This window comes from Thermobia domestica, chromosome 11 (genome assembly GCF_964235325.1).
Source record: "Thermobia domestica chromosome 11, izTheDome1.hap1.1, whole genome shotgun sequence".
NCBI classification, from domain to species: domain Eukaryota; kingdom Metazoa; phylum Arthropoda; class Insecta; order Zygentoma; family Lepismatidae; genus Thermobia; species Thermobia domestica.
In genome coordinates, this window is record NC_137464.1 from 197,967,396 (window position 1) to 197,994,997 (window position 27,602).

The 27,602-nt window shown below is 35.4% G+C and overlaps 1 protein-coding gene across 2 annotated transcripts; it reads left to right on the top strand.

Annotated features, from left to right (window-relative positions):
* Positions 1–167: 167 nt before the first annotated feature.
* LOC145664652 (cytokine receptor-like factor 3) lies at positions 168–26,677 on the top strand. 2 transcript variants are annotated; one of them, XM_081731488.1, is made up of 8 exons: positions 168–324; positions 4,477–4,605; positions 13,649–13,938; positions 15,286–15,466; positions 16,686–16,935; positions 20,731–20,861; positions 23,903–24,011; positions 26,213–26,677. In XM_081731488.1, exons 2-8 carry the CDS (start codon positions 4,498–4,500, stop codon positions 26,437–26,439), a joined length of 1,296 nt encoding a protein of 431 aa, XP_081587614.1. In that variant the 5' UTR covers positions 168–324; positions 4,477–4,497; the 3' UTR covers positions 26,440–26,677. The 2 variants fall into 2 exon arrangements, with proteins under 2 accessions (XP_081587614.1, XP_081587615.1); XM_081731489.1 differs by lacking the exon at positions 168–324 and adding an exon at positions 452–470.
* The last annotated feature ends 925 nt before the right edge of the window (positions 26,678–27,602 follow it).

Consider the following 27,602-nt stretch of genomic DNA (forward strand, 5'->3'; position numbering starts at 1 on the left):
GAAGAATTGTTTTATATATAACAACTCCTGAACAATAGTTTTTCTTTTGACGTTATAATTATATAATTATATTAAAAAATAGTGTAAATCCTTTTTAACCAAAGGGTAGCAGTGCCATCACCGATGCCATTTTCAACTCAGTGCTTCAAACATCTACTCTGAATAGAATGAGAATACTTATCCGAAGGGAACAGTAAACTGTAAAAGTGTAAATTACAAAACAGTGAACACAAACAACAAATTGGGAGGATTTGTGATCTACTACGCCCAGTTGTTTACGTTTAATATTAAATTTTCTATACAGATATTAAGAAAAATAGAAAAGTGAGTACTAGTTTATGTAAAATTAATAATAATGGAGTTTTTTATACGACTGAGTTCCGACATTCTAAGCATATCAATCTCTCTAATTACAAAAGGCGCGTAGTTAGGATCCAAGATTCTATTAACTACCACTGGTACCGGAAAAGGTACATTTTTCATGCAATCGTATATATAGATAGTTAACTAATGTAAAAAAGCAGAAGTTTGAGGTTTAGCACAAAACATTTTATGCAAATTTAGGGTAATAAGAGTTAACTGTTCACGGGTATCGTAGTGTGTAAGAACCTCATAGTGTCACCCACGTTATTAAATTGGCATTCAAGATCTGTATAGGGCAATGTTTTGATTAAACTGGCAGAAGTCCACAGGCCCACCCGTGACTCGATACATTTGTTTATAGTATACATGAAGCTGCATCAGTTCCTGAAGGAGCAGGACGCTCATACTTTTAGGGATTATTCATTGAGTATGTACGAACTTACAAAGGGGGTAACAAAGCGACTTTTATTTACTTATCGACTGATACGAAAATAAAAAAGAACGTACCTGTACTTTATATCTGCATGTGTAGTGCCCTTGTACTTTATCTATGAATATGTGTGTGTGTGGGGGGGAGGGAATTTAACGCATACCGGTATCGCATGTCTTGTGCACATGGATACTTCTTACTATTGCACTATGTAGAAAATTTATGGTATTTCATGAAGAAGTGGTAATAGAACACAGAAGAAACGCAGATCAGGGGGTTCTCATGTATACTATTACCGTTTACTTATTTGGTCTCCAATTTACCGAGAAAACGTTAATATGGTGCTGGACAAGTTTAGGCAGACCACATTTGGTAAAATTTACAGGAAAATTCAATGCCTTGTATGGAAAGGAGGAACATATTTCTGCAGGAAGCAGGGTCGGGTATGGACTTTTGGGTTTCGGGTAGAACAACAACGAATTTCGAAAAAGTACTTATTGAGGCTTAATAACAATTGAAAATGTATTATTAAGCAAAATTTGGTAGGTACCCCAATGGGGTTCGGGGGTATCATGGGGTTCCTAATTTATCAATTTTTAAATATTTTGAAACATATGTCTACGAAATCTTTCAAAGAACGTTACAAATACTAGATAATCGAAAACAATATCTCGCTACACCTCTTGGTTACCGAAATATGGGGAAATAAACAGTGATACCATAGATGTGTGGGGTTTGCGTACTAGATGGAACAATTTCGAAAAACTAAACACTCATTCCTAATTACAATCTCAAAAGATGTTTAAACCCAAAGCAAACATACACAGCTGTGGGGTTTTGGGGGGTACCATGGGGTCGCAAACCATCCATTTCTAAACATTAACAAAACACGTCTTAACATACTTTTAAAAAACATTACAAAGATGTGTTTACCGAAAATCCCAAGTCAGTACACCTAACTGTTACCGAAATATAGGGAAATAAAAAACCGGCACCATAGATTAGTGGGGTTCACGTGCTAAAAGGTACAGTTTTGAAAAATTAATTATTGAGCCCTAACAATAATACCATGAATATTCATAATCCATAAAAAAAACACATACTGATCGGGTTTAGGGGTACCATGGGGTTTGTGAAACCCCACATCTACTTCAGTTTTCAATTTCTTTCGAGTGGCTTAAACACCACCCTCAGCTGTGTCGAATACTGAAAACTGCATGTCAATATCTAAAAAAGGAACCGAGATTTTAAGAATTGTATCTTTGATGACGTCATAAATATAGATTCTTATGGATACGGACTTTTGGGTTTCTACTATAAGGAGGAGAAATTTCACAAAACTAATATATGTGCATTAATATACAATCTAATGGACGTTTTATAGTAAAATATGATGGTACCCCTATGGGTTAAGTGAGAACCCCACTATAGTTACTATAAAAAGATTACTTCAATCATTAATTTCTTTCGGGTACGTTAAACAATGCAATCAGCTGTTCGAATACTGAAAACTGCATGTCAATATCTAAAAAAGAAACCGAGATTTTAAGACGAAGAAATGAAGAACTTTTGGGTTTCAGTATTCGACACAGCTGAGTGCATTGTTTAAGATGCCGGAAAGAAATTAATGATTGAAGTAATCTTTTCATAGAAACTATAGTGGGGTTCTCACTTAACCCATAGGGGTACCATCATATTTTACTAAAGAATGTCTATTAGATTGTATATTAATGCACATATATTAGTTTTGTGAAATTTCTCCTCCTTATAGTGGAAATCCAAAAGTCCAATATCCATAAGAATCTATATTTATGACTCATCAAAGATACAATTCTTAAAATCTCGGTTCCTTTTTTAGATATTGACATGCAGTTTTCAGTATTCGACACAGCTGAGGGTGGTGTTTAAGCCACTCGAAAGAAATTGAAAACTGAAGTAGATGTGGGGTTTCACAAACCCCATGGTACCCCTAAACCCGATCAGTATGTGTTTTTTTTATGGATTATGAATATTCATGGTATTATTGTTAGGGCTCAATAATTAATTTTTCAAAACTGTACCTTTTAGCACGTGAACCCCACTAATCTATGGTGCCGGTTTTTTATTTCCCTATATTTCGGTAACAGTTAGGTGTACTGACTTGGGATTTTCGGTAAACACATCTTTGTAATGTTTTTTAAAAGTATGTTAAGACGTGTTTTGTTAATGTTTAGAAATGGATGGTTTGCGACCCCATGGTACCCCCCAAAACCCCACAGCTGTGTATGTTTGCTTTGGGTTTAAACATCTTTTGAGATTGTAATTAGGAATGAGTGTTTAGTTTTTCGAAATTGTTCCATCTAGTACGCAAACCCCACACATCTATGGTATCACTGTTTATTTCCCCATATTTCGGTAACCAAGAGGTGTAGCGAGATGTTGTTTTCGATTATCTAGTATTTGTAACGTTCTTTAAAAGATTTCGTAGACATATGTTTCAAAATATTTAAAAATTCATAAATTAGGAACCCCATGATACCCCCGAACCCCATTGGGGTACCTACCAAATTTTGCATAATAATACATTTTCAATTGTTATTAAGCGTCAATAAGTACTTTTTCGAAATTCGTTGTTGTTCTACCCGAAACCCAAAAGTCCATACCCGACCGGAAGCAGAATTAAATAGTAACACAGCCATATTTTTATGTTTACAGGTGGAGCGTTACCAGTGTAAAATCATTGTAGTACTTTTTGAGGGTTCAGATGAATGAGTACATATGAAAGATGACTGTATTGGATATTATTTTCGGGGGTTAACTGCTGTATCGCCGGACCAATTTTAGGAAATTTACCGGCACTGTATGTGGAGGCGGGTGGACTATTTTGCAGAGAGGTACATATTAGAGAGGTAAAAGAACATATTAGAGAACCTAAAGACAAGACTCAAGCGGTTTCAGGATTGTTAAATACCTAAGGGAATCAAAGCATTCCATTAAACAAACATTTTTCACGAAACTTCTTTGCTTATCATCAAAACCAAGGACTAAATCTGGATAAAGGTAGCGTAGATAAGCAATAGAACTACATCGTAAGTTACAGTAAACAATAAAAACTTATATTCACTGTCACTGCACGGAAATTTTCGCAGCACTTGGTTCAGTACACTTCACTAAGCATCCTTCTATTTCAGTGTTAGTGATATGGAAACAGTTTCAGCAAGTAAGTTGAAAGTTCTGTGTACAGTTTTTCAATTCCACAGAAAATTAAAGGTCATTGTATCTATCAAATTTCAACCATAAGCTCTAAAGTTAATACGAGGAGAAAGATGTAAAAGATAAGTTCAAGGAATAATTTTGAGGATTCTATGATTAAGCAAAAATGAGGTTTGGGAAATATATATAGTAAGAAAATAATAACGCTTGACACAAGTGACAATATTCGCTCCTTTATAATAAGAAATTCATTTCGAGATACAGAGGTAGGTTATTATTTATTCATTCAGTTAGTTACCCAAACACCAAATGCCATTCTGAAAAACTACTTGATTATGTTGGTGTAGGGTTTAATGCATGATATACATTCATTGTTTGGCTGTATCTTGGTCATTATCTCATAATTCAACGGAAATCACTATACTATCAGTTTGTAGAAATTGGTTCTATACAGTTTTAAAATTTTTTGTATCTGTTCATCTTCTTTTCAGCGAAACAACATGTTTTAAATAATGGAAGTAATTAGTAGAAAATCTGTCTTGGAGACCATTGAAACTGCACAAGAGTACTCATCTAAGTTAGAAGAACTTTTACAGTCTGTGGAAGACGCACGCAACCAGGTTCGTCTATATAACTATATCTTAAAATATGCTATAATAATTTATAGTGTTATCAAAATGAACATAGCGATATAACGTATTATAAAACTGTTCAGGAATTTATGAAATTAAGTTTGAATTACAGTTTTAAACGGCAGTTGCCGTCTTTTATTAAGTTGACACAGAATACGGAGTCGTGTAAAATTTTATCAAAAAGTGAAACCTGTACATAAAAACTGGTATGTAGTTTTTAATTTTAATCTCTATTAGCCAGTACATGTATTGCTTAAATGGGAACAGCTTTTCACATTCTACAGAAATTTTCAAATACGATGAGGGCTAAGGTTTACAATAAGTGAGACAGGATGAAGAAGACGATTATAGAGTCAACAAACAGGAAAGTTTATTGATTTGATAAAAACGGCAGTTGCTATTAAAACTGTAATCGAGAAATTTTCGAGAGTAGGACGCTTTAGGTAAATTTCTTTGCAATATGCGTCAGTTGTGAATTCTGATGTATCATCTGCCAGAATACTAATCTATTTTTTAACTTCCAAAATAACATTTAAAAGCAGCAAGATGATAACTAAGGAGAACACCTGTTGTCCTCTTGAACAAACTTGCGAATGATGACTGTAGGGTATATATTTAATTCGGGAGGTAAAAATATCTTTCCGTGTATTCGAGAAAAAGACTTTTCCAATATTTTCGGTCCAGCCTGGCACCTGCGGTGCTAGCCTATTAACATGATGTGAATTCCTTCCTTGCCGTGGAGTGTCTTGTCTTATATGTGACATTTTGAAAAATACGTTATACTTATAAGATTAGGAGTGTTTCCTTTCTTTGCAAAATGGGTAATATTTTCACGTGTTCTTAATATAGTTGTTACACTTAACTGCATATAAAAGCATAAAAGGTCAACTTTTAATGTTGTAATATAAGAAGAAAATCGGGGTAAACACTAACAAATGATGTAAAATTAATACATAACTACAAAGCAAGAGCACTTGGTAATACGTTTGTAGAATCATGTGAATGAATATATTTTCCTTCTGGCACCAAGTAAAATTGAGCTTCCCTTTATTTATTTATTATAGCCCACATCTAAACTAAATATTGTACCTCTTCCACATGTTTTGATGAAGACAACAGGACGCTTGTCGAAAATATTAGCAAAAAAATTGAAAATTTGGAAGTGAAATATTATTGCTCTTTTATAGATAATGTATTATTATTTGTCGAAGTGTATATTTGTATTCTCTGTGTATTTACGGCGCTTGTAAACTAGTAAAATGTTAGAAAAGTACTCACCTAATTATACAGGGTGTAACAAAATAGTACGGCAAAATTTCAGGGGTGGATTCCTTATGAATAGACAAGTAAAATAGTTCATATGACCATATGTCAGGAAATGCATCGTTACAGAGTTACAGGCATTGAGCCGCCTGACGGTGTAAAATAAGTCACATTCTGTACGCCCCTCAATGTGACTTAAGTTAAACCTCAATTGCTCAACTTCTAATTAAGCTAGGAAGATAATTTTGGTATCAGTGTCTCTCTGAAGGATGAAGCAATTGAAGTCGGTGACACTTCACTAAGTCCACACATACTCCCGCAGAGGCTGACGGGAAAAACCTATCAATACTTTCTGGAAATCTACATCCCGGATGCATTGGATAAGTTGCCCATAGCTCTGTGTCCACCCATGAAAATGCATATCAGTGGAAAGCTTCATCCTTCAGGAAGACATTGATATCAAAATTATTGAGTTGAATTTCAGTTTAGCGTCCCTTTCAGCAGCGATTCTATGTGAGACGTGGACCTATTAATTAACGTGGAATCCGAACCACATGAGCTCCCGCCGGGAATCGAACCCGGGTTTTCCGCGCCAAGGGCGCGTAATATCAAAATTATGTTCCTAGCTATAATAACCTATAATAACGGATTGCTAGTCACTAGCAGTATTGCTGAGGATAGGGATTAATCCTTTGAAGTAGGGTAAAACATAAAATATTTGATTTGCTGCTTATAAAATGTCAAACTTTTGGGGAGAATTAACAGTAAATTGGCTGTTATTTTCTTTTAATTTATTTGTTTTAAAAATTAAATTCTTATAGTTAGTCTATGTCATTCACAACATCTATTTATTCAATATACTTCTATGTGATGATATTCATGAAGTAAAATAACTCTTCTTTCTATAGACTTATTCTGTATTTGTGATGCGTAGTTTTTTTTTAAGCGATTCTTGTTTCCTTCAACCTTACAACAATGACCAGTAGCTGCCTTCTTTGTTTAGTGTGCTATGAAGAGTAGAAAGTAAACATAGTTCAAATCTAAATTGTGAACGAAGTGTTAGTAACATTGTACATTTAATTGATGAACGGTATCATCACATTGTAAATGAAATGCATATCGGGACGTACTTAAGAAAGGATCTAGACATTAGATGTTGCTGAAAAGATACGATGTTATAATTCTGCAACAAAAGAGCAAACTAATTTCTCCAGTGCAGAAGGGACGTAGTTCAGTCAAGTTCTTTGTTCCTGATAATCAATTTTCGACATTCTTAATGACAGATACATGTTGTTGTTATAAGAGTGACAGAAGACAGTTATTTCCAGCTAGGTACTCAAGAAAGTATACTAAAATAGTCGTATGCGACGTCACAATTTTCTGTATGTAAATGAAAGTTGTTGGATAGTGTGGTGATGTTCCTAGGAATTAAAAAGTTTCTCTTAGAATACTTGCGAATGTACAAGCTATTGAATCACATCAAAACTTGTAAAATATGTAAGAACAAATGTCGAAGTGAAAAGTGTTTTTGTGTTCAAGAAAAGCAGATGCTTTGTTCTTCCAGGTATCATTCAGTGTACCTTGTTGTAATCAATGGCTTTTTATTTGCTCTTTATTGGTCCAAATTCCTTTCTTTTATGTAAATGCCTTTTTATCATATGTTACTAAAAGAAAGTAGTGTTTCTTAAGATCGGAAGATAATGATAGCGGTACATCTACTCTTCCTGATGAAAATATAGTATAGTAGAAAGGCTGAAACTGAGACATATTCTTCTAGTCCTTCCGTAGTTTGTTTATTTACGTGTAGCTGTTTTTAATTAGTTTGTTGTAGCAATTCATCTTTTGTTTAATGTTCAAAAATCGTATTCAGAGTATTTTCTACATAATACTATTCTTTTCACCAGTCATTACACTAAAGAGCTATCATCAAAAGAAAATAAATTATGTGAAAAATGAGAATAACTGATTTCACTATATCCGCTAACTTTGTTCGGTATTGTAGAGAATTCCTAATGATTGTGTATATTGCCAAGGCAAAGTAGGTAAAACCGTAAACCATTGCATGTATTTCCCACTTTGCCTAAAAATGTCTTGTAAATAGAATGTCATATATGTTAAAAGTTTTTTTTTTTTTTTTTTTTTTTTTTTTTTTTTTTTTTTTTTAACAATCTGGGAGTAGATATGATGCCTATCTTTCCAAGATTCGGCAATTGCTTGATACCGTTCTTAACGTGTAAAGTCCTATATTACTGAAGTAGTGGGTAATGCATCGACAAGAAGTCGGGTACCTGGGTTCATTTTCGTACCCAATCGCACAGTTTCAATCAGGAATTAAGGTTCGATATAGTAAAAGTTAAGTTTAGGAGAGAGGAAAAAAAAAAGTAGGTCGTTGCGTGCATTTCTCAAATATAAATCTTTAAATCGCATGGAAAAAAAATGATATAGGATAGTTAAAAATCGAACAAACCAAAATAAAAGTTCTGTAAGTAAAATGCAAATTGATTTTATGTTTGATATAAGAAGAATTAACATTATGCGTTGAAAAAATGATGAAAAGAACATTCAGAAGCTGATCCAATGCAATAAACACGTGGACGACGGATCCACTCTGATTCGGGAAGCTTCGTTGATTTACTTCACTAGTTTTACAGATTAAGAACATTTTGAGTGCTTGTTAAATAAACAGTTATCTTACCTTCAAGCATCCATGTAAATGTTTTTTCACATAGTTTTAATGTGTGCCTATATCTTCGTTAGTGCAAGGATGAATTCTAAGCTTTTTACGAACTTATATGTGAAGAATTCTGCCGTTAGACTTATCCTGACGTCTGTTTACAAGAAGACAAGAAATTAATTAATGCTCATTGGATCTTATATGAGTGATTTTAGTGCGCAAACGGTCTCTTAGTTTGACTGCTGACGCAGAGGTCAAAAAGAGAAAACGCAAGAGCCAACGAACTAGCGAGTAATTAACTTCTTGCTTCCTTGTAAATAGACGTTAGAATTTGTTCAGCATCAGAATTCCTCATATTGTAGGTCAGTAGTTTTCAAGTGATATGCATAATGCGCACTAAAATGCATTTTAAAATTAAAATGCACACTTTGAGTTAACCTCTCCTAGACCGCTGTACCGACTTTGGTGATTAGTATACGAGTGGACCCTGACCTAATTTACGTTTCTAGTACGCTTTTGGCAAAGGAAGAGAAGGGGTAATTGGGAGTGACATGTAAAAGTAATCAAAAACGACCGATATTAGTGTCCAAACACAGGTATTCAGGATCACTGAGATTAATAGCGTTATTTCCGATACCGTTTAACTCCAAATTCATCTCCAATGTGTGTGTGGGGGGGGGGGGTAATCGAAAACTACAGATATTAATGTCCAATTCGAGATCATTGGGATGAATGGTGATACCCCTGATGCCATTTGAGTTCAGGTTCATTCTCCGTTGATATGGGAGTGTGTGATGTGATATTGGGAAGGGGCTAACATATAAAAATAATCAAAAACGACCGATATTAGTATTCAGTACATAGTTTTCGGGGTCACGGAGATAAATATTGGTGCTCCTAATGCCGCTTAAGTCAAAGTTCATTTCTCCATCGTCATGGGAGTGGGAAGGGACTGGCACATAAAAATAATAGAAAACAAGTGATTTTAGTGTCCAAGCCATAGTTTTCGAGATCGCTAATATCCATAGTAACATTCTCAATTTCGTTGAAATCCAAGTTAAAACCCATTGGCATGAGGAGAGACAAGAGGTGAAAAATAACATATCCAAAATGGACGTTATTTGTTGTTTTCCGTACACCTATTCTTCCCACGCTAAGAACGTTAATTTCAGGTAGTTAATAATATTCTTCAGAACGGTAACAGTTATTTTTCTTGGTCACTGGGATGAATAATGACACTCCAGATTCTATTTAAGTCCAAGTTCAACCCCCATCGGTATGGGAGGGTGATGAGGAATGGGATTGAGAAGGGGTGACGTGCAAAAATAATAGAAAGTCATCGAGTTTGTTGTCTAATCCATAGTTTTCGGGGTCGCTGATATGAATAGTGACACTCCAAATGCTTTTTAAGTCCAAGTTCCGCTCTTATTGGTTTGGGGCTGAGGAAGACTGAAAAATATCGTCCAGATCTTTTGTTGTACATAAATCTATTCTCTCCGTGCGAAGAATGGGCTTTTAGCTTGTTATTTACAACTTTCAAAACGGTAAAAATAATTACTTTTCGTTATTTGATAGTGAGGGTGTTGTAGTTCTGTAGGTAATGTTTCTTCAAGAATAAAAAGTAACTCGACATTAGCTATGGGGAAAAAGCATTAACATTTTATAGGTGTGTCTTAGAAGTTTAAATTACACAGTTAGTTTGCATTAAATTGATAAAAAAAAAGTAAAAAAGAAAAACGGTGAGGTAGATTGAGCAGCGTACTTTTTCATCCTTGCACTGATGAAGGTGCAAGAATACATCGAAACCGTGTGTGGCAAGAACGTATTATTGGATGCTTCAAGGTAAGTTAAGTGTTTTAAGTAGTTAATATGAAGCACATTGAGTAATTACGAGTATTGTTCTATGCATTCACTATCCAAATTTAATATTGTGAATTGAGGTAACAATTTAAATAATTTATTGCTTTTGTATTATTCATCATACACACACAAGAAAAGAAAGAAAAATAAATAAAATTAAAACGAGTGTAAAGATGATCTTGAACACTTTTGTAATATTACCTGCTGCAATTTGAAAGTTAATACTATATTCTTTTTCGAAATTGAAGTTTAATTTATAATATGCAGTAAAATATGTGGCGCATGTCAAAAGAAAAAAAGGTCAATAATTTTAAGCGGGGTTGGCAACTGATGAAGTTAAGCATGCCCTAATATTCTGTACTTGCAACAGAGATAGAATCGTCCGAGTGGATTTGCTTACGTGCTAGTGGCAGTAAGGTGAAATGGCTGCCCGCTAAATGTGAAGTGAGATCAGTCATACAGTTTCTGAACGCCGAAGGACAGAATGTGATTGTGTGCCATTTATGGACCGACAGTAATGAGTAAAGGGAAGGTCAGCCAGTGGTGCAGAGAGTTTCAGGAAGGGCGTTCAAATGTTCATGACAATGAGCGTTGCGGAAGGCCTAGTGTTCAGACGGATGATCTGGTGAAACGCATTAATGATAAAGGCGATTCAGTCGTCGTTTACAATAACTGAATTCGCTAAACAGTTTCCTGAAGTGTTTGCTAAAGCAGTGCATCGAACTTTGACTCACAAACTGTATGCGAGATGAGTGCTAAAGACACTCACAGAGATTAAAGATGAAAGCTGCACGTGATTTTTTGCCTGCTGAGGGAAGGATGAGGGAGACCTTTTTTCTCGCATAATGGCGGGGTATGAAACCTAGATATCATAAGCCACTGTGGAGTCGAAGCATTAGTCAATGCAGTGGCGGCACTCTAGTTTTCCTAAAGCAAAGAAATTCAAACAAAACACCATCAGTTCACAAAATCATGACAACCGTGTTTTGATTCTGATGTAATTCTTGGAACCAGGACGAACAATTACAGCAGACATGTATTGCCAAACACTGAATAATTTACGATGTGCCATCCAAAATCAGCGGAGAGGGATACTACGGTCTGGAATTGTTCTGATTTATGACAACAGCCGCCCATACACAGTTGCTTGTAGTGTTGAGACAATTTAAATATTTCAATGGGAACTATCCAATCACCCCCTCACATCCCCGACCGTTCCCCTAGCGATTTCTTTCTTTTTCTTCACCTGACTTGCATCGAAGTGTTTCAACAACAGTGAAGTGCTCAAAACATCAGTTCTGGATTGGGTGCAGATTGGGCTCAAAACAGCAGATCCTTACACAGAGAGTATAGGGAAGCTTGTGCCACGTTACCAGAAATATCTGGAGGTTCATGGTGACTACATCGACAAATAGCCAAGGTATGTACTTGTATATCAACCACAATTTTTTTTTATTTTTTTTTAAATATCGCCTCCCTCCTTTCTTTTGACATGTGCTTCGTAGTATATGATTTTTTCTGTCATACGTCATGGAAAAATGTAAAGAAGTAGCGTAATATATGTAATTTGTTTCTCCTTTTGTGCTTTCAATGGTGGACTAGAAGACTATGGACTACTTCATGTGATTCACATGGGTATGTATGGAGGTACATTTATTCTTTACCTTAGAAACTTTGTATTCTTAATGACAATTGTGCTAGTTTCTACATAAAAATGTGCATTTAGCCTACAGGAGTTATTTCCTATATTGCTCTTGTGTTTGTTCGAGATGTAGTGACGATTTTTGTAAGATGGAAAGAAGATTTCGATTTCTGAACGTCTTGGAGGAGAAACCTACTTTTTCTTGTTTTTGTTCTTTCTTCCTTTCATACACATACTTAGTTAATGTTTATTTTTAAAAATCCATATAAATAAAAATAAAATAAATTACGTACCTTACGATATTTTTCTTTGTTTCAAAGGATATCATGTTAGATTTCTCAATTTGTATAACATGCATTATGTATAAATAGAAATAATATAGTAGTTGGTGTACTTTGCGTGTATTTTTTCAAAGATAATAATTTCGGCATCTGTAAGAATTCCTGGTACCTTTTTCAAGTCCTCTTTACCGTGAAAAACGGAGGTAAATTATTTATTATTTTTATTTATACCTAAGCGTGTATTGTACAAATTGAGAAATTTAACATATTATTCTATTTGAACTAAATTTTGGGAAATACAAAAAGTTGTATTACCTCTGATGGCTGCGTAAATTAGAATATGATAAAAGCTGGCTCCGGTAGCCATTGCAGTGTCAATCAATTACTATAGAAGTTTGTGTAAGTACGTATGATCAGCATAAAACTTACATTGTGTATGCTGCATCGGAGTATTTATGTAATATTTGTAACCTGCATACTTTAAACTATAAAATAATTACCTCAATGAAGATTTACTAACGTACTTATTGTAACATTTAACATTGGTAACCCCTTCGTGATCTCAACCATTTTCCTTTACACACAATCCGCAAAAAAAGTTCTAGTCTGACACAATGATTTGATGGCTGGACGAGTTCCGAAACAGCTATTAGTCAAATAGAAAAGACAGTAACTAGAAATGATTCATTCTAAATGAGCTGTTATATTTATAGATGTCAATACATGTTTATTGTTTGTACGAAAGATCATATGATATTTAGTACTAACCTTAAAAGCTTCGACGCTTTGTTGTCAACTTGCATTTTTAATTCTCGGAGCATTGTCTGGACGATAAAAACACAGGAAAATAGGGAAGAATACCATTTACGCTATAGGCATTTACAGGTTCAAGTTCTAATGGAAATTATGTAGAAGATAATGCTTTTACATCCTTTCGATTTACCCTTTTCTTTCAATTATCGTCTTGACACTGCTTGAAGAATTAAATAAATTTTACCTGCAAAAGACATTGAAATCTTGTAAAGTAATTACTCGATGATGATATGTAAGAGTATCAATTTATGAATTTTAAGTAATAGCAGCTGTAGCGATATGTAGACTATGCTATTGAAGTCATACTGCTGAATATATGGATAAAACAAATTGTTTTTACGAAGGAGGAAAGAGCCCAGTTTTTCTGCAAAAGAAGTAAACTAGATATAATGTTTACTACTATATCTACTATTTAGTAGGTTTACATTTTATTATCGCTATCAAACCATTTGTACAATGCTTAGGATTTACTTACATAATATTGTATTTCTCCCTTAGATTGTAACCAGTGCTTCCAAAACCATAAAAGAAATCGACTCAACATTTGATATTTTAGCGTCTTCCTTGGTGGAAACTGTGAACAAACGCCGTGTTTTTCTGAAAGCTGAAGTGCGAAAGATACAGGAGGCCGGAACAGAGCCATTGCTAGCGTGCCAAGATTTGATAAATGAGAAGTTGCATGAGACACGAGCTTATATTGAAGAAGGACAAAATATATTAAATACTGGAGGAGTAACTACTCGAGAAAGAGCTTTAAGGTTTGCAGAGCAGGCCTCAGACTTAGGAAGGTACGTTTTATTTTCATTATCGAAGGTAATATACAGATAGTTTTATTATGAAGTAAAATATTGTTAGAAATTACTTTCTATAAAAACTGTATTTTTATTCGTATTTAAAAGTAAATAAGTAAATTCATATTTATGAAAAAATGTGTATTAAACCATGCCTGGCGAACTGATATTGCTTTGAAATAAGACTTCAAGGCATTTGATATAATGTAGAGAGTAATCTTCTAATTGATTTGCCTCGTCGCTAAATGGTTAGCGTTCCACTTACGGTGCGGGAGATCGGGTTCCAAGACCCCTAGGCAGTTAAGAGTGGGGACCCCGTGTTCGTTAATTTAGCAGAAAATATTTTTTTTATTTTATTTTTTAAATTTATTTACCGTACTTTTGAATTTAGAAAATAGCAAGCAGAGTTGGAAATAAAATAGGTATGTATCGACTGTGTACTATTTTTGAATTAAAAGATCCAATATATTTGAATCAAAAAATTGTTTGTACGCTTTATATCTGGAGAACTACATATAGTGTAGCCAAACCCAAATTATCACTTAACTCAGTATGAAGTGCTTATTCCATAGACAATAGGAAAACTCAATTTACGGGCCGTTCAAAAATTTTGTGACCCCTGATCTAAGATCCAATATATTTCAATCGAAAGTTTTCTTATACGCCTTATATCGGGAGAACTATATATAGTCTAGCCAAACCCAAACTATCACTTACTTAGTATGATGTGCTTATTCAATAGAAAATGCCAGAACTCGATTTAGGGGATGTTCAAATATTTTGTGGCCCCTGATCCAAAAACTAATGATTGGCGAAGAATGCAATTTTTTAAAATCATTCCTAAAATTCTTGTTTACACATTATAATTTTTATCAAAAGAAACACTGACCAAAGCTTAAAACCCACTGTATTTTAAATTACAATATGTAACGGTTTCAGATATCTAACATATCCTTCTACAGACACTATCGAACATAATTTTTATATGTAGATTGTGAGATTGTCAGGTTGCGGCCAGAACAACAGGCAGTAAGCTTTTTAGCCCATATCTTCTTAACAAATTCTTTTTATTTGTTTTTACAAATTTTGAAAACAATTATATATATATAAAATTAAGCTTTGTTTGACTAGTTGTTTAAAAGTACGTGTTATATATATAATTTGCTAACATTCTACACTTTCTCTTTTGTATTTTGATTGATTGATTGATTGATTTGGCAGAGAAGGATAATAAGCGCATCATCAGTATCGTGACCATGTGTTTCTCTAATGTTTCGTATTTTTGTTTTCCTGTAAATTTTAATGAAAACAGATTTTATGTGTATTTTAAATTTTATTTTGCAGTTTACCTGCTGTTCCAAAACTTGAGGAAGTGCCAAACATCTCTTTCCAGTTTCCAGGAAATACAGCGCAAATTGAGCTGCAATCTAAGATTCTTGCATTAGGACGAGTTTCTCGCATGGGGCCGGTACAGGTTGTGGACATTGAAGAAAAACCTGGAGCTCTTCTAGTACATTGGGAAGAGGTAGGTAATTGCATAGTGTATACTATTTTTATTAGAACTTTTGTCCAATATCCCCATTCCTTTGCTAATTTTATTTTGTAACTAACCCGAAATAATTGTACAAGAATCTTAACTTTAAACAGTAAACCACTTCTTAAAAAAATAAATAAATAAATAAATAACATAAAAATAAAAATAAAACAATACAACGCTATTTCTATAGCTATAATGTTGTTAGTAATAAATTGTCTAAGTTCTTACTACATAATATAAACATATGTATGTTTAGAATAATCTCTCTGCAATGTGTAACCATCAAAGTTTAACGCACAATTTTAACATTTAATTGTAGATTTAAGATTGTAACAGCATCTTTACAACGTGTCTTAGAAATTAACAGAAATTCTCTAAAGTAGTGCAAATTTATGTCTCAAAAATCCTCTGCATAAGTTTTATACAGCTATAACACTCAAAAGAAGAGAATTCTAGTAAAATAAATGTACATTACTGTATTAACAAGTTTTGGGACCTCATAACTGCTTACCGTGCACACGAAATAGTGCAAGATAATATTCTAAGAAGTAAGATCAATTGCATTTGAGTTGTTGAGATCTGCTGAGGAAAGTTTTAGGGAGCATCGAAACAATATAGTTAAAAATACATTAAATATTAGACGCTGTAAATAAAAGAATATTTTACTAAACATGTATCAGTTCATGTCCTCAAATAGTTAAACAAGCAATCGTACTTTTACGGACTGTCTTATGGTAAAAATAAATGTCACACTGAGATTAAAACGTCGTAAATGTACGTGAGAGCGAAGTACCGAATCACTTTTTTAGATCGAATATTTTATTTTCCAATTCAAGCAACCTGTTAGTGTAAAATTTTGCCGAGATTTTCGTAGCACAATATAAACGTAAATTAAATTCAAAAGTAATCGAAACTTGGGTGTCCGTTTTCTTTTATTGTTTTCTGTTTTTATTTCATTGAATTATCGATGAGTGAATGTAATCTTCACTATGAATATATTTAAGGTAAATTTCCGCCTAAATTTATTAAAATAAAATTAATTTGTGTTATGATGTGTTACATCATTTTCCGTCTACAAAGCAAGACTGGATAAATGGCGTATGAGATACTTGAAATCAGTGTCACTATTTTGTTGTAAATAATACTCTTAGTAGTAGTATAGAGATTCTTTTTATTTTGTTTTTAAAGCAATCATATTTCTTAACAGGTTGATTTTGAGCACATCACAGACATACATGCATTTAGGTTACAGTTTGCTTATGGTGACATCAAAGGTAAAGAGCATCTCTTCTGCAACTTCCATGATGTATATTGTGGACCAGAAACAAGCTTTCTTGTGAGAGAGCTTCAACCTGGGATGCCATATACTTTCCGAGTCTGTTGTAAAGCAGAAGGAGATTCTGAATGGAGTGCTTGGAGCTTACCTCATGTCGCAGTGACCAATCAGAAACCATTTGGTAAATATATAACAAAATATTATTGTTATTGTTTTAATCCTTTGGCGAGCGACCAATATCTCAGTAAAGTGTAGATGTACAGCAAGAAGGAGAAGCAATTTGAGTAAATTTTAGTTGCACAAAAACCGTAATATCTTCATAAAGTAAAAGAGTGCGAGACTAAGTCGAGAATTAAATCCTAGTCTCCGGCTTATATGTGCTGCTGCGCAAACCACTACGTTATCTCATGAGTGAATGATGTTTGGCTCCTTAGGGAGCGGATTGGAAATAAAATACCCCCTTCAGTTTTATATTCCACGGTTATGCCGTGGAGGCTAAAAGAGACGGTGGCGATGAAAATGAATGAAATGGCGGAAGAAGTGGGAGGATACTTGATAACCGCAAGTAAACCCACGCACACTGTGTTTGTCCACCACAAAGCCCACTTGGTGAGAGCTGGGTTGGAACCACAGTCCTCACGTACAGAAGTAAATGCTTTACCACTGAGTCACCGCAGCCCATAGAAGTAGATTAGGTAGCATAATGATGACCATGTTCGATTTGCGATTTCGTTTTGCACTTTTTTTACTCATTTTTTCGTTGAATTTTCACGTATAGTACATGTTGTGTAAGGAAAGTCGATTGATTGCTTCTATTTTCCCACGTAATATCTTCCTTGTTGTTATGTGTAAGTTCACTGTACACATAATCGGTCTCCTTATATAGATTAGTTTCTGATGACCAATACATTAGACAGAGCACATCCGTGGTAAAATTTTAAAGCGTAAAGTATGAAAGGGATGCATCCGTCATTTTTGGTAAGTAGCATTCCTTATAAAGGATAACGACAAAATTATGTTTCTCATTATCATGACTCAATATTTTGCTGCTTCGAAAAAATAAAATGTGAAAATTGCCTTTACTGGTAATATATTAAAAAGAATTATTTACTGACATGCTTGTAATTATCCGAGTGTCAGAGGTTTCTGCTGATTTAAAATCTGACGAACCACCGTTTGCTAATGAAAGAAGTAGTTTGTACTGCACAGTAAACTAGAGTTTTACTGGTAACACTGCTCGCTGAAGACTGACTGAGGGACAGAACCCACTAGAGAGATACCCGTAAAGTGAATATGTGGTGCGCTATAGCTATGAACCACCTAATCGGGCCTTTATGCTTTGAGCGATACGATGACGAGCGCTGCGTACCTCAACACGCTGCAGATATTCATACTTCCAAAGTTGGCTGCAATGGGTATCAAAAGTGAAACGAGATCTTCCAGTTTTACGTCCCTCAGTTATGCCGTGTAAGCTAAAGGAGACGGTGATGATGAGAATGAATGAAGAAAATGGAAGGAAACGGGAGAACTCCGAGAAACCCCACACACACGGTGTTTATCCACCACGAGGCCACTTGCTGCGAACTGGGATCGAGTCAGGGACTCACGCACAAGAGGTGAAGGCTCTACTACTGAGCCACTTTAGCCCCCAGTGGGTATCAAGAATGAATGATTTGCACTTCCAGCAAAACGGAGACCTTGCCTGTTTCGCTTCTGCAATCAAACTTTCTGAACAAGAATTTGGAGACAGGTAGATTGGCCACATAAGACCCACATCATCGCCCGCAGTATCGCCAAACATGAGCCCATATGAATTTTGATTGTAGGGATACTATAAAACTGAAGTGTATACGGAAATACCAAGAAATCTGGATGACCTAAAAAGCAAAGACATCGCGAGCATTTCGGATTGGCAGTGCCGGAAAACCATTCTTGGTTTCAGGACGAGATAGCAGGAATGCAGCAATGTGAATTATGTCTAGTTGTATGTGTAATGATGATGACAGAGGTGCAGTTTTGACAGGTAAATCTTTAAGGACCGCTATGCATTGAAATATCGCTTTTCGCTACAAATTTATATTGAATTGAAATGTGGAAGGACTTGTAAAACTGTACAATAAAGTGAATATGAAACAGATAAGCCCTTCATTTGATTCGGGGGACGCGGTGGCTTAGTGGTAGAGCGTTCACCTCCGATGCTTGGGGTCCCTGGTTCGATCCCAGCTCGCGCCGTGTGGACTTTGTGATGGACAAACATCGTGCTCGTGATTTTTCTCGGGGTTCTCCCGTTTCCTCCCACTTTCTTCATTCCACCATTTCACTCATCTCTCATCATCATCGTCTCCTTTAGCCTAACCGCCATATCTGTGGGACGTAAAACTTAAAGATCTCATTTTTTTCCCTTCATTTGATTCGTGTAAAGTTTATAGAAGTTAGTTGTAAATGTGTAACGCATTAATGGTTGATGAGAAATGTGAAAAGCAGATTGGGAAAAGTTTATTTCTTATTGTAACGAATACGAATGTACTTAAAAGTACGAGGTGCATGTAAAAGAAAGTGCCTATAATTCATTTAGATGCAGAGTTAGCTTCACTGTTGAAGTTTAGCCTGCTCTGGTTTTCTGTGCTTGCAACAGAGAGTCGTCTGAATGAAGTTCCATACGTGCGAGTAGCAGTAGGGTGAGATCGCTGCCAAAATACAAAATCCCACAAATATCAAGTGAGATCTGCCATACGATTTCTGAACGCCAAAGGATAGAATGTAGCTGACATCCATCGGGAATTCTGTGTCACTGATGGACTGACAGTAGTGAGTGAAGGAAAGATCAGGTAATGGTGCAGAAATTTTGGGAAGGGCGTTCAGATGTTCATAACGATAAAAGTAGCGGAAGGCTTAGTATCTAGACGAGCAATCTGGTGGTTCGCATTAACGTGCAGGTGCGATCCAATCGCCGTTTCACAATAACTGAACTCGCAAAAGAGTTTAAAGAAATGTTTGCGAAAGCATTGTATCGGACTGTGACTGACAAACTGGGTTATCACAAATTGCGTAATGTGGGTGTTAAAAATGCTGACAGATGCTCATAAAGAGCAAAGATGACAGCTATACGTAATTTTTTGGCCCGCTGGTGGGAGGATGGGGATTACCTCTTTTCTCACATAGTGACCGGGATGAAACCTTGATATCATGCCACTGCGGAGTCAAAGCAACAGTTAATGCAGTGGAGGCACTCTGGTTCTCCTAAAGCGAAGAAATTCAAAGAAACGCCAAGAGTTTACAAAATCACGGCAACCGTGTTTTAGGACCAAAAGGATGTGATTCTTGTGGAATTCTTGGAACCAAGACGAACAAGTTACAGTAGATGTGAGTTGCCAAACACTGAATAATCTGCGACGTGCCATTCAAGATCGACGGAGAAAAAAAAGCTACGCTCTGAATTCTTTCGATCCATGACAACGCCCGCTCATACCCAGCTGCTCGTATTGTTGAGACTATTCAAAGATATCGATGAGAACTATTCAGTCATTTCCCTGACAACCCCAGTCTTGTCCCCAGCGTTTTTTTTTTTTTTTTTTCACCTGAAAAAAGCATTTCAACAACAGTAAAGTGCTCAAGATATCAGTTTTAGACTAGCTGCACTCCCAGGCGTCAGATTTTTATACAGGGACTATACGAAGTTTGTGCAGAAATGTCTGAGATTTATGATAACTAATTCGAAAAATATATCAATCACAATAAATTTCTTATCCTATCATTCTCTTGTTTTTGAGAAAATATCGTTTTTTTTTTTTACTAGATAATTACTCATTTTTTTTTCATAAATGATACAGAAAATATTTTCGAATTATTGTTTTGTCTCTAGTTCTATTGCATTTAAAGGCAATAATTTTATAAACCTTATAAGATTAGGAATTAGATCTATAAATATTGTATGATACAAAAATATTTTATTCTGAAAACTTAAATCTCTTCACAGCCTGGGACCAAACCAACTCCAACTACTTCATAACAAATGAAAATAAAATCGCAGCCAAAGTTACAGAAGAGCCATCTGTCCTGTTTTCTGATTCTCCACAATTTGGACCAGGACATTCCATAGAGTTCACGGTATGTAACAAATTCCTTGACATGTCACAAATGATTTTTAACATATATTGAATGCTTTGTCGCAGATATAAAATTTCCAAAAAGTAATTCTATTGAAAAGTGTGCAATACGTGTATGAGTATTTCAAGTACATGAGGTGAAGGTATATCGTAAAAGAGCACGAAAATAGCCTTAATTGTACAATCCGCGACAAAAAAAAACCTGCAACATGAGCATATAAGTTTATTGTGGAATGACGAAGTCTTTTTCTCCAAAATAAGTGCGCACGGGAGGAGGCCGAGGTTTATCCTGGCGTGATTCGTTCCACTTAGACGTTGTGTTCATTCCCTGTGCTGTTAGGCGTAGTTTCACAATAAACTTATATCCTCATGTTCCAGGTTTTTTGCCGCGGATTGTAGTCATTAAAGAGAAAAACTGAAAGATTATAATTTCTTCCCTTGACCAGAATAAAATAAGAAGACCACGGATACAATTTGTGGAATCATTTTCCATTGTCTTCCTCGTTTCCAGAATATTTGTTGTATTTTTGTATCCTCGTTCCAATTTCATGTGTCTAGACCCATTATAGCCGGAACTACGAACATTTGAATGTAACTATATGAAATTGCATTTTTCTAAAAACCGGCCAATACCAAAATGTTATCTTGCAGAATGAATTTGATAATCAAAATGTTAAGAAAAAATTTCACAGTTAAAAATCAAGTTCTAATTCAAATATAGGATGGCGCAGGAAAACAGAAAAATTTTAATTGACATAAAATGCATTAGTCGACACAGGAAATAATACATTTAATGATTCAGATGCATGTAGAGAGTATGTCATTAACAATGACATTAGCTATCGCACTTACATTTCACTTTATTTCTTCAAATGACACCGAAAAGATGTCCCTCATCTCGGCATATGATACAAGTATGTCTTGGAAGTTGTCTGAAATGCTCAATTTATTACGTCTTGAGGAACGCCAGTGAGTCCTTCTTTAACCCTCAGTTTCAGTTCAGTGATGTTTGCAGGACGTGTTAGTGTACTCTTTGCTTTCGAGATGTCCCCATAGATTTGCCACAGAGAAAAATCTCACATACTGATTTCAGAGGATCTCGGAGGCCATAGAGTGTCACCGTTCTTATCAAATGGTTTTACAGTGAAGATACATTCCGCACAACTTCAATGCTTCATTATTACGAAATGTCAGTCTTCTCAATGTTGTCTTATCAATCCCAAACAAATACCTGGCATACAGTGTTGCTAATTCTATATTCAGAATTTCCCGTTCCCTGCGCCACCCTGTATATTATGATGGCCAGCTACACTCTTCCTGTTACACATGGAGTTAAAAAAGAAAAATAATAAATCATACATTTTTTATTTTTATTCGTCGTCTGCCATTTGACCATCGCTGGTTTACAGAGTGGTGTAAGAATTGTGCAGTTGCCACAAAAGTATGAAGTGCTTGTTTTTCTAGTATATTTTAACTGAGTTATTAGTGTATTTTAGTTTTGATTATAAATTCATACTTCTAGAATACTTTTTAGGTCGTACACTTAAGGAAATAATTGTCAAACAAGAACTCCTTCATCACTGTTAAGATAGTCTCCATGCGAATGCGAGAAGAATTAAAGAAAGGTCATATATGAGCATAAATACAAGGAAAAATCGAAAAGTCTGTGCGCCTACTGATTACAAACTGTAAACTGAAAACAAGATATCATATACATGTACAAAATATTGTACGCACCTGTGTCTATTTTTCCACATAATTACCACATCTGTTTAAGCAATTGTCCCGCCGTGCCATAAGTTTCTCGATACCCGCTGCATAAAAGGCGGCCGGCTGGTCACGAAACCAACGACGAACATTGTTCTGCTCTTAGGTGTCATTTGTGAACCTCTGCCCTGCCAGGAACTACTTCAATGGACCAAAAAGATATTAATTACTGGGGCAAGGTCTGGACTGTAAGGGGATACTCCATAATATCTCACCCACTAAAGTGAAATTTGGCTTTTTTTTTTTTTCGCCACGTACGGTTTTGTGTTGTCATGGAGGAAAACCACATCGTCAATATCCTGAATACCATGATGCTTTTTCGTAGTGGCTGCTTGCAAATGGGAGAGTGTGTGGCAGTAGCGTTATGCGTTGATGGCTTCACCTCTTCGGAGGAAATGCAGTAGGAGTGGTTTCTGACTTCCAAAACACTGTCAGCATGAGTTTACAAGTCGATGGTGTTCAGAATTTCTTTGTTACTGGCGATCCAGGATGTTTGCACGTCATGCTTTGTGTTTTTACTCGGGAGTGCAATGAAATATCCACATTCATCGGGAGTGACAGTATGGTCCAAACTGACGCCCTTGTAACGCTGCAAATGAATCAGTGACATGACCCTTCGTTTGGTCTTGTTGACATCATTAAGAAGCTTAGGAACCCACCGACATGACACCTTGCAGTATCCCAACGAATCGTGCACAATGTCATAAACACTGCTATAGAAAATCTCAAATTCCCTGACAATGGGCTTCAGATAAACATGTCGATCCACTTTCACGGTTTTTCAACACGCGTAATATCCGGTGTCAGCGAGGAACGAGGTCTCTCCGATTGCTCATTGTTCTGAACATTTTCTCGTCCATTTTCAAAGTTCTTGCACCACCACTGCAGACTTCACATTGCTAAACACTTGTTCTCGTACACCAACTCCATTTCTCTATGAACATCTGTGACTGTGTGTTTCTTGCACCGTAGAAAATGAATAACACTTCGCTGCTCATACTGCGTGGACATCCTGTGCACTGCGTCCACCTTTGGCAACCGATAACAGCACCGTGCAATAAAAGAAATCGAAAGATACACTGGGGCTGTTCCAAGAAAAGCCTACCGCATCGCTTGTATATCTCGATTTTGTATTACGCTCGGAGGGGGGCTGAGAGAAAGAAAGAAATAGGCACCAAGACTTTTCAGTTTTTCCTCGTACTTTATATTGTTATTCTACACAATTGTGTGATTGAAGTAATGTATAATATTTGAGTTGGAACCGGTTTGTTTCAGGTTCTTGAAGCTGGAGTTGGTTGCAGCGACGAAGGATTGGCACTTGTAGATGTTCGTGTGGAGGGAGAAAACCTTCTGCAACCAGGATCACTATTTCTTAATGCTCAAGGTAACTATGAATGAGCATAAAACCAAATTTTGGTAACAGGTAAAAATTATTACAGGAGCGATACTAAATTTTACGATCTTCCAGGCTTCATTACAAAAAAGGGTCATTTGATTTGATTATGCTTTTAATTTATTGAGATAAACGAGAATAGTTCTGCTTTGCATTTTATGGGAAAAGTAAATGACTAACTAACGATTATTAAATTTAACATGCTCTTAAAAGCTTTCATATCGTGTTAAGAAAATACTGGTAAATATTTTATTAGTGCAAATCATTACATGCTTACGTGTACTTCAAGTGAGTTGTCGAAGTCAGGGAAGTATTTAAGTATTAAACTATTTGTTAATGCTAGACTGCGCGGGAGAAACAGCATCAATCAGAAATTGGCCAAAATGAGATAAGTCAAAATTGAAGATCTATGTGTCATGCTCCACCTCCGATTAACTTGGTATAAGTCAATTCTAAACGTGAGTTGAATAATCGCGTCTTGCTACTGTTAGTGTAAGTGATTCATATTTATGCTTGGTAAAATAGAAAATCACCTCCTGAAAACCTGTTTTTGACTTATAATGTTTCTCACGCGCAGTCTAGAAATATTGCTATATATTGTATATATGAAAGGTGGAGGTAATGAGATATCTTACAGCTGTTAATATTTTTAATGATTAACGAGCATGAAGGCTTTTGAACTAATAGGAAATGAACCTACATCATTTGCCCTTCAACGGCAACAAACTGAATTTCTTTGATTTCACAATTTATAGAGAAGACAGCAAGGTACATCGAAAATACTTTCTAGAACGGATAGGCAGGTAGGACTAACACTTGTCAGGAAAGAGGAAATGGTGAGGAAGGAGGGCATGGTGGCTCAGTGGTAGAGTGCTTTGCTTACCTCTGGTGCGTGGTATCACAGGTCAAGTAAGTTTGTGATGGAAAACATAGTGCCCATGTATTTTCTCGGGGTATTCCCATTTCCTTTCACATTTTCATTCCACCAATCGTGGGAGGTTAAACTGAAAGATTTCATTTTTGATTAATTGCTACCAGTTGTTGAAGGATATTGTAACATCTCGCACATGGTTCTATTTGTAAACATTGACATGTGCTTTTATTTGTAAACACCATCACATACATTTATTACAAGGTATTTGTAGAAGCAGACGACAGAACACCAGCGCCATCATTAATTGAATGACTCCGGCAAACAATTGCAAGTGACAACAATTCAAGTTTATAGAAATCAAAATTTTTCAGTTTCACACTATGCCTTTATATCAAATAATGTTACATAGAATTGCAACTCCTATTACAGTACCGTTCTTCTGTTATAATCTCAATGTGACAGAAATTGTCGCTTGCAACGTTGTTCAGCGGAGCTATTGAATTATATGATAGAAGAGGAACATTAGCGCCACCGCTACACAGAAGCAGCTATAAAGTTCCGAGGGTATCAGTCAGTTCCAGCCAATTACTCCCCTCTCTTTGCTTGCAGTGGAGCTTTGAGAAAAATCTGAACCTACTTAAATATAAAAGATCTAATCTTATATCCGGAGAATTAAAACTTCTTTCAAGTGTGTTGATGCTCCTGATACCTTTATCAGTAACTTATTTACTGCTAAACTAATAGCATAGGTAGGTTTGGCTCTTCTTGTGGAAGCCTTCCGAGAGAAAAAAAAAAGTAAATCAAACCATTTTAAAAAATTACGTTGAACTTTGTTTCTTGAAGAAATACATTACAAAATTGATAGAAATGTCGCTATTTCACAATAGAAGTCATTCATGTCAGCGAGCATCGAATCAATTTAAAAGAATCTTTAATTCTCCGAATACAAGATAAGATCTTTTGTATTTGACTTATTGAAGTTGAATCAGAATTGATATTCTTACCCTACAAACAAATGTTGACGTGGAATAATTTTCTACAATCGGTTTCATGTAATTGCTCACAAAAAGGTGTTTGCTCTTCCAAGCAAATGAAATAGTTGACACAACTTCTCACAGCATGGGTGCAAAGACAAGCATATCAACACTGGAGCCATTGTTCAACATTTTACTTAAAACTCTTATTCAGATTAGTCAATTTATTCCAGATATACTGGTAAATCTTGCTGTAGGAAAGCACTTTAATTTTTGATTGCACAATTATATCATGGAATTATTCCAGTTTTAAAATCGTTCACGATTGAATGTTTTTATTACAGGATGTGTGTTCGTCGACGGAGCTGAGAAGACAACACGACTACCTCCATTGCAAAAAGGCTCAAAAGTGTGTTTCACATGTGAACATATCAGAGACAATAAAATACGGGTGAACATTGACAATAATAATAAGACAGTTACGTACGACTGGAGGATCAAAAATCCTGAATCAAAGCTTTTCTTTGCCATTAGCTTTGGAGAAAAAGGTTGGAAGATCCTAGTGGAATAATGTTTTCTTTTTCCTTGGAGAAAACCAGTATTATGTATAAAGATTTTTTTTTTTTTTTTTTTTAAGGAAGAAAATGATCTGATCAAAAGATAAGTGTTTGTGTGTGTTTCCGGGTAGGATGGATTTAGAGTTCTTAGTACAAATTCGTGCTTTTATAGACATTTTCAGTATAACGATCAAGTGTGCCATGTAACAAACTTAATAAGCGTAAAAAATACAATTTAGTACATTTTCTTAACTCAGTTTTTCATTTAGAATCATTAAGTTATTAATCACAATCCAATGGCATTGATTTTTTAAAATGATTATTTTAAAAAGAGGTAGAGAAAATGTTCTAAACATCACACATATAATATTACAAAATTATTATACGAGATACCATCAATACGAGAACCAACTGGATGCAATCGATCAGACGGCAAGAGACCTGATGGATTAACATTGATACCTTGGAAAACAGGTAAAGCCTTGGTTTGGGACTTTACATGTGCCGACACGTACGCTTGTTCCAATATTCCTTTTTCATCGGTTCAAGCTGATATCATAGCTAGTAGAAAAGAAACAGAAAAGAGAAACAAAATATAGTAACCTAATTGACAAATACCAATTCGTAACTATAGCTGTGGAAACCAGTGGAGCTTCGGGCAAAGAAGGCTTCAATTTTATCAAGGAAGTTGGTCAACGAATTACTCTTCTAACTGGAGATAACAGAGCCAGTTCCTTTTTAATACAACGTATAAGAATGGCCGTACAAAGAGGCAATGTTGCCTCAATTCGTGGAATTATACCACCAGCAAAAGGATTAGACGAAATCTTACTCCTATGAAAAATGTCTCATTGAACAAACCCATCCGTGAAATAGATAAGGAATCATCTTTCGAAGTACACCATGTTTCGTGGAATGAATTCCAAACAATGTGAAAGAGGGCGTATGTGATATTTCACCGCGAGGACTTAAAATGTTAGCCACATTCATTGGGAATTCCACAGCTATCCAAGAATTATTCAGAAGGAATTCTGAGCAGTTTATTGTCATGTTCGTAATATTAAGCAATTTAATGTAAAATTGTTGTAGGAAACTTTAACATATAAATAAATTTTTCCAGATTATTTAAGTATATAAAACAAATAAATCTCGGTACATATCAGGTTGTCCAAAAAGA